General features: G+C 31.2%; 1 protein-coding gene and 1 non-coding gene across 3 annotated transcripts; one reads left to right on the top strand and one right to left on the bottom strand.

The window, feature by feature from the left end:
• Positions 1-3,051: 3,051 nt before the first annotated feature.
• Positions 3,052-3,154, top strand: LOC112939992 (U6 spliceosomal RNA). The gene has a single exon (XR_003247603.2). It is a non-coding gene; the product is annotated as a U6 spliceosomal RNA (small nuclear RNA).
• Positions 3,155-5,311: 2,157 nt separating this feature from the next.
• Positions 5,312-8,820, bottom strand: LOC101268006 (serine/threonine-protein kinase PBL34). Of its 2 annotated transcripts, none has more exons than XM_004242715.5 (6): positions 8,509-8,820; positions 7,123-7,460; positions 6,871-7,006; positions 6,526-6,659; positions 6,322-6,445; positions 5,312-5,930 (listed from the first exon to the last, which is right to left on the bottom strand). In XM_004242715.5, exons 1-6 carry the CDS (start codon positions 8,642-8,644, stop codon positions 5,476-5,478), a joined length of 1,323 nt encoding a protein of 440 aa, XP_004242763.2. In that variant the 5' UTR covers positions 8,645-8,820; the 3' UTR covers positions 5,312-5,475. The 2 variants fall into 2 exon arrangements, with proteins under 2 accessions (XP_004242763.2, XP_069142766.1); XM_069286665.1 differs by lacking the exon at positions 8,509-8,820 and adding an exon at positions 8,045-8,175.
• Positions 8,821-9,022: the final 202 nt, after the last annotated feature.

The following is a 9,022-nucleotide window of genomic DNA, read 5'->3' as shown; positions in this document are numbered from 1 at the left end:
CTTACTATAATAAAAAACAAATTAACTTCAAAATCTTCACTTGCGATCACAAAACTATTTAAAAATTATAAATATTAAGTCAAATAATATCACGTAAAATATAACGATAACTTTTTATAATTTATACAAGACATGTAGCTAGCGTGATGAATCATGTACAGAATGTCAGCAAAAAGAGGACTATTTGTCTAGTCAAAAAGAAGTTTCTAAAAGAAGATTAATATTTGGGTGTAAGGTACAAATTATTTTCTATTTTATTTCATTCTTCTTTCCAATATAAGCACACGCACAAAAATGCACTAAAATTGCACGTAACATGTTGTCACATACTTTGATTTTCTATCTCGTATTCGATATTCATATGTCAGAACTACATTTATATTCGCATCAACAAATTCTCACATTAAACAATAGATTGTTCCCTAACAAAGAACGTATAATTAATAGAATTTAAATTCAAAATTTATATAAAAAAAAAATATTTATCATTCCATCGTGGATTAATCGAATGCTTTTACTACAAGCAAGCAAGCATTGAGTTTATAAGTTTTAATTTAAACAAACAAAGCGTAGACACCGGCGCCAAAGGAGCCTTGCCTTGAATCTTTATTAGGAGACACTATACTTGATTTTTGATAACCCTTTTTATTTATTTTGTCTCGTCGTCGTTTTTACTTATCACGTTTTATTTTTATGAAAGTTTAGTTTATTTGATTTTTGAATCTAAATTACATTATATTAATTTAATATTATAAAGTTTTGAAAATTATACCAAAATTCTAATTTTATCATATTATTATGATGCAAAAAATTCGTGTATTTTCATTCTCGAAAAGTGAAACGCGATAACTATATATAAGTACGTATATATATTGATAAATTACAATTTGATCATTATGATACATGGCTAAACAATATACTTGATTTTTGATAACCCTTTTTATTTATTTTGTCTCGTCATTTTTACTTATCATGTTTTATTTTTATGAAAATTTAGTTTATTTGATTCTTGGATCTAAATTACACTATATTAATTTAATATTATAAAGTTCATTTCGAAAATTATACGAAAATTCTAAGTTTATCATATAATTATGATGCAAAAAACTCATGTATTTTCGTTCTCGAAAAGTGAAACGCGATAACTATATACAAGTATGTATATATATTGATAAATTACAATTTGATCATTATGATACATGGCTAAACAATATATTTGAAATTTAATGATGAAATTATGTATTTCTTTTTATCCATTTATGTTGGAAAAAATAGGTTCTATGTTTGATTATTTCTGGAATTATATATATAAAGTTTTGATACACTAACATACCAATTTTTTATTAATATATTTATAAATTAGATATCACAATTTTTATTTATAACTGAGAAATATGTTTTGAGTTTATACTTCATATATAGCCTCCATTTTTATTTTATTTTTTTCATGTTATACTACTTGTACCTTTATATTTGATGATTTTTGGAATTCTCAAAAGCCAAAATTAATATCCCCACCACACCTTTTTTTGCATCTTTTTCATAATTTTTGGAGCCTATTAAAAAGTACCTAGGCGTGCCACTACAAAAACACAACCATCAAACTTATTAAAACCATAATCTAATTTTCAATTTTAAATAAATATATATACACATACACTTGTGTTCAAAGCAATAAAATGAAATTAAGTTTCTTACTTTGACCAAATGAAAATTAATATTCTTCAATTAAATAAGAAGTCAACTTCCCTTATCCTCCCTAGAAATGTTTCTTGGTATTTTAAGAGTGGAAATTGAAGTAAACTAAGGAAATTTATTCATTTAATCATTCGATATCTAAATTCAACTTTCTTGAACAATTCAAATTCGTATTATATAATTTTCGTTCATAGATTTCAATTCATTTTTAGAATTCAAATTCCTATTCAGTTGTCCACTTTAGAAGTGACACACATATTAAGATATCAATTATTATCATGGTTAGTTACAATTTTACCCTTAACTTAAAAGATTATGCAACTCCCCAAGTATAATAAATGTATTTTCTGGTTACAAAAAACATGTACTACAACTTAGCAGTACTAGAAATTTTCTAGAATTAAATAAGGGCATATTAAGAAAAAAAATTATTATCCTTTCTTGATTTGTTAAAATGAAAAAGTAAATAAGAATAGATATAAAAAAAATATGAATAAATAAATAAGAACAGAGAAAATAATAAAGAAATTTTATTCATTTCATTACGTCAGATTAAATACCATGATTTGGTTGATGTGGTTGATGAGTGTGTTTCAATCATACATGCCACATCAATTGTCATCTTGTGGAGACAAGAAACACTTGTTTCCCCACAAACTTGAATTGTTGTCACCACTCTTTCTTTCTTTTTTCCTCCCTAAATGTAGGCATGTTGAACTCCTTGAAAAACACAAAAAGTTACTACTTGTTTTCTTAGTGGTAGTGTACACAAGCATTTCACTTTCTCAAATCAATTTATTTTGGCCAAACTCACTATATTTGCATTTTTTTTTAATGTCAATAATACATCTATGGATGTTTGAGTATGATCTCAATTGGCAAGAAGGGCTTTATTTTTTGAGTATTCAATTTGTTTTTATTGTGTTACCTGAACATTCAACTTACAATATAATTATTTAAACATTTTTAAAATTTATATATCACATTGTATTGGATGTTCATGAGATATGACGGAAACAAGTTAGAGTCTTTAGTTATCATTAAAGGTCAAGTTGACGTGTGTAAACTTACAATATCAAAGTCAGAATGCATACTTGCTAGCTGGAGCTAACTAAAAGTGTATAATATTAAATTGTTTTGAAATTTACTTCTGTCAGAAGTATTTTTTTCAAAAAAAATATTTTTTTAAAAATAATTATAGCCAGTATAATTTTATTTTTTTGCGAATATTGAAGTAACAATTGCACTAGACCAGGATTTTAAAAATATTTTTGAAAAAAAGTTTGAGCTTATGAAAAACATTTTACGTGGATCCGTTGGCTAAAAGCCCTCATTTGTAACTTCAATAATTTTGTTTCATCAAGGACATTCGATAAAATTAAAACAATACATAAAATATTAGCACGATCTTTACGCAAGAATGACACAAAAATCGAGAAGTATATATACTATTGTTTGCAGTTCTGTACTTGGATAAATTAAGTTTACTGTTTTTTTTTTCTTTTTAGAAAAAATGATCTAATATACTCCTCAACATTGCGTTAGAGCTGATATACACTCGTTCTGAGAGTGGCTCATATATACCTTATTATTATACAAATGACTCATATATACGATTTTTCTATAACGGAAGTGAAAAAAAATCCATATAGGGCTAGTTTCATCCTTTTCACATGTTTTTCTTTTTTCTTTTTTACTTTTTTAATTCCATGGCTAATTTGAATTTATTATTTTGATAGTCATATTTATTCTTTTACTTATTTTCTTAAAATTTTAGGACATCTACTATGGATGTCTTATTTTTTTTTTCATATATATAAAAACTAAATTACAATATAGCCTAAACAAATAATTTTAGTTTTTTTCCTTTTTTTCGTTCACACTTTTTTTTATTTCTCTTTTTTTTTTACACAAAAAATGAAATAAGCATAAGAAACATAAATAATAATAATCAAAGAAGTCAAAAAATAATATCTGTGAAAAAGATCAAAAACATGATTCTTTAAATATTAAAATAAAAAACATTAATTTAAAATTAATTATCACTTTTATAACGGGAGGGGTGTATATAAACCATTTTTTACGGTAAGGAATATATATGAGTCAATTTTTAACCATAGAGGCATATATGAACCATTTTATAATGAAATATTTATCAGTTTTTAAACGATAAAGTTAAGAAGTATATCAGACTTTTTTCCCTTCTTTCTATAATTTCTCCGGAATGTCCAAGGTGTTCATGAATTTTTTTTTAAAAAAAACAAATTAATATTGAGCGAACTAAAAATCTTAATATTTAGACATTGAATTGAAATTATGGTCTAAGATTTCGTAAGTTTATCGCAATATTTAGCCCATAAAAGTGAAAATAATATGACTAAACATTAGACCAAACATATATGAAATTACAAAATTCTTCCTCTCTTTCGAACTAAAGATATTGAGTTTGATTAAACCCGTAGCTCCTTCCGTACTAGATATTTGCTAATTGTTTGATTATTTCTATTCTAACATGTTGCTAGAGTGCTTGGAAAGAGTTCAAAGAAGGCATAATATATAAACGTGCTATTTAATTTGGTCTCAGCTAATATCTACATCCTTCAATGTTAGATGTGCACAAGCAGACACTACAACAAAAACAATTTTAGCAGTACATATTAATATTTGATAAAGCCTTTACCGATATTAGTTAATTGTCAATGAATCCAGTTCTTTGTAGGCTTTAGGAATATTTATAAAGACGGCTAAATGCCGCTAAAAAAATATATTTTTAGCGATATTTAAGCTATTTGATAATTAATTACCACTAAAAGTCATTTTTTATGTAGTGAGACACTTATACTTATGTGAAATTGAACATGTAGACACGCACATTCGACATGACAATCGTAGAACGCATGTGTCTACTTGTTCAACTTTATACAAGTTTAAGTGTCTACTTGTGCTCATCCAAAATTAAAGAACACAGATATCGGCATGTTTATGTATTATACCTTCAAAGAATATATCAAAGTAAAATTTTGATATATTGGAATATTTGTATCAAAAGTGAGTATTCTTTAGGCCATGAAGTCATCTATAAAGTATGATAAAAAGGTCAAATAGTGCAGATTCTGCAAACAATAATTCTGCATTATCATCTTTTATTAAGATGCAGATTCTGTAAAAAAAAAAAGAAATTACTTTCCACACACACCGGTCAACGAATCGAGTCAATCAATCAATAAAATGACTATGCATACATCGTAAATTAATAAGCTGGATCGACTATATGAATCCTCTTATATTCATGCATCCTACTCTATTCAGGCTCATTTTCATTCCGAAACTGAATAACATGTCCAAAAAAGCATTGTATGTGCTCTCGGAAGCTAGAGATTCTCTAACTCTCACACGTATACTTTAAATGGCGTTTAGGTCTCTAACAAGACGAAAGAAGACTCATGACAACCAATTGAAAACTACCAAATGAATAAAAAAGACAGCTCAGTGCATCAAGCATTCCGTGTTTTCAAGTAGGAGGCAGGGAGGGGCCTCATCACAAGGGGGGTAAATATAGGCAGTTCACCCAAACGCAAGCATCAGTGGTTGTTTCCACAACTACGGATTTCACTTTTCGATAAGAGGAAAATGAACTACCTCCTCAAATTCTATTCATAGCCTCATCAAATATCAAAACACACATTATAATAAAGCCTTGTTTGTTTGTTCAATTTTCAAATCTAGTTTGGAGGTTTCATTTCCTGCTATATAGATTCGGAGAAAACGGAGAATGCATTATTTACAATGTTGCCTACCAGAGTGTAATGGAGAGCCTCTGATACTCCTGGAATGATTGAAGCTAAGTTGTTGCATTCCGTCTAGTTTCTTCTTTCGTCTTCCTGATTGTGTTAACCGAGAATGATTTGATAATATAGCGAGATCATTGAGGTCTTGTAGCGGAGTAAGAGCCTTAACAATCTCGTCCATGGAAGGACGAGATTTAGAATCCCTGCTTAGGCAAATGTAAGCTAGCTGTGAGATCTTTTGCACTCCTTTAACGGAGTAATTTAGCTCCAGACGAGGGTCCACGAGTTGATAAAACTTCCTCTTGTCAGCTAAATATGGTTTTGCCCATGCTACAAGATTTTGTTCTCCACTCGGGCGCTTTTTGTCCATAGACCTCCTACCTGTTAAAATCTCCAACAGCACAACTCCAAAACTGAAAACATCGCTCTTTGCTGTCAAATGTCCTGATGAAAAACAAGACAGATTGACATCAGGTGTTGCTATTCTAAGATCAAGAAGTCGTGAATGTTGTGAGAATACGAATAGGTATATAAAAAGTGTGCTCTCAGGTAGTCACACACTTTAACATGGTATCAGAGCAGACAAATGTCCTAAAGTCGAGTCCTGACTCCAACATTATCAAAAAGGATTTTCACGTGTTTGGCCGATGAAAAAAGAATCAGGCTGGCACGTGAAGTGGTCACACACTTTAACAGTGAAGACCTATGTACTCAGAATATCTTGAACATGTTTCTGAATTAAGATATGTATCTTACATTCAGGACAATCGTATAATATCATATCGATCCCTTATGCATAAGAAAAAGTAAAGACGATAAACGAGAGTTTTTCTACCTGTCATCACATATTCTGGAGCAGCATATCCATAAGTTCCTACAACCCTTGTAGAAACATGTGTTTTGTCACCCTGAGGACCAGCTTTAGCAAGGCCAAAATCCGAAAGCTTAGCATTATACTCCTACAGAATTCATATATACGTTGGAATCCCGGGGATAAAGGTATTAGACAACAAAATTTGAGATCTTGCTGCTCACATACCGAATCAAGTAAGATATTCGATGTCTTGAAGTCTCTATAAATGACTGGTTCAGAGCCTCCGTGGAGAAACGCTAAGCCTTTGGCTGCACCAAGAGCAATTTTTAACCTGTTTGACCACGGGAGAGGTATCGTCCCTTGAACAGTTTTAACAGACAATCATCAGTAGCATTTTTAACTACAGAAGTACAAAATCAGATAGAATATATGCTAAGCTAATTGATCATTTAGTTCTTCGCGGTCACCATATATTAGCGAGGATACGTTGTAAGAGGAAATAAAAACTCTGCAGGTATGCATTAATAAGACCAAATGTTTCACAACGCAGCGAGAAATCATAGAACTAACTTCTGAAGAGATGGTTTTCGAGGCTTCCACGAGTCATAAACTCATAAACAAGAAGCCTTTGGTCATCTTCGATGCAATAACCAATTAACTTGACAAGATTAGGATGATGAAGCTGTCCAAGGAAGTCTACTTCTGCCTGCATTAAAATTCATTACGATTATCCATTGCATACACCAGACTTAACAGTCTTTTGCTTACTCTATTCGGCTCATTTTTTACTACTAACCACGAGCAGATAGTCTACGTACTAACCACCCATTCTCTATGACCTTGAAGACCATCCGGTTTCAAGCTCTTGACAGCAACCGTAACCCCAGAACCGGGCTTTGCTGGTGCTGTTCCATTCTCCTCTATCCAGCCTTTGAATACATATCCAAATCCACCTTCACCAAGAATGCTATCGGGCCTGAAGTTCCCCGTTGCAGATTTTAGCTCGTGAAATGTAAACTGAAGCAGCTGCCGCTGCACTTTGTTCTCTGCAGCTGGTGGAAGCTGTGTTGGTGGATCAGTAGGGGTATCTGATGACACTCTAGCTTCATCTGGTACACACATCTCGCGGTTGCTAGCGTTGAGATACCGAGTCTCTGTAGCTGCACTTGCAAAATAGATGATTGTAAATACTTCATAAATCTCTCAATCAACATACAATCAGACCTCTCTATAACAATATTTCACTATAAAAATCAAATTTTTCCTCGAGCCGGTTTTTTAATGTTATGTTATATGTTCTCTATAACAACATTTTGCTACAACAACCAAAAAGACATTAGAACAAACAACGTTATGATAGAGAGATTTGACCGTACTACATGAGAATTGAACTCACACCTATTACCTCGGAGACTCCAACCCGATGCCACTACACTACAAGACATGGATGAAGGGAGTGAACCTAAATACTCTATTTACTTCAATTTTTCCATTAAACGAAAGAAATTGAGTGACTTTCCGTGAAAAGAAGTATCACTTGAGTGACGTTCTGTGAGAAAATCCATAATTGAGTGACTTTGAAATTATAAAAGAAAGTTGAGTGACTTTCTGTGTTTGAGTGACTATATGAGATATTAACCCGTTGTTTAGCCAAGAATCTCTTAATAAACAATCAATCTTAAAGATGGTCATCAAGCAGGGGAAATCCAGCAAAAACAACAAGACTAACAAGATAACACTATACTTCGATTTTGCCCTTCTAAAAGGATCATCGGCTCTAAAAATTCCATCTCCCTCTACCAAAAATGTTTCGAAAAAAAGTAGGCATACGGCGTACAAAAAAGTTCACACACTTATAAAAAATAGGGTGTATGTCCAAACCATATCGCTCCATTTAAGCTCGTCTCAGTGCAATACTAAATATTTTGTATATATAGAAATTGGCAAATGATTTAAAGATCAAGCCTATATATATAACCAACTAAGCATGTAACTCAGTACACTAAGCTCCCTCTATGCACACAGTCTGAAAAGGGCCAGATAGATCACAAGGGTCTGTTATACGCAGTCTTAACCTGCATTTCTACAAAAGACTGATGATCACGCCTGATGACACGACAACAACTTTACCAGTTACGTTAAGAGGTTGTACTTCGAGTTACTCGAAAGATGAAAGTTATAATTAGCAGATGAGAAAAAAAAGAAAACCTGCATCATAGACAAGACTAGTTCTTGGAATTGAATTAACAGAGTGTTTAGAATCAGAGGATCCTCCAATAACATTACTGAGCCTAAGAACAGCCCAACAACCACAATTCTTCTCCTTTTTCTTCTCCTTCTCCATGAAGAAAGAAATATTTTTTTTTACTAATTAAGAGAAAATAGAGATGGGGAACAAAGAAAAGATTCACCATATATGGTATTAATAAAGGAATAGAGAGAGAAAAAGATACCAGAACAGAGTGCCAGATAAGAGCAAGGGGTTCATCCAAATTCTTTTCAGTATAAAATTACACCGTCAAGTCTTTTTTACAAAAATAATAATGTATGTATATACAATAAATGTTGAATTCTCTTTGTCTTTTCTGTGTGATTACTTTTTTATATTATTTTTTGTTAATTGAAAATTCTGATTTTGCTACGACCGGGAGGGAGAAATGAATTCTTTTGTTTGTTATTGTTAGGTGTGAGAGATTGAGGGCATCAATTCATCATTCATCAT

This window comes from Solanum lycopersicum, chromosome 7, assembly GCF_036512215.1.
Source record: "Solanum lycopersicum chromosome 7, SLM_r2.1".
NCBI classification, from domain to species: Eukaryota; Viridiplantae; Streptophyta; class Magnoliopsida; order Solanales; family Solanaceae; genus Solanum; species Solanum lycopersicum.
This window is presented reverse-complemented; position numbering and strand designations above follow the sequence as displayed.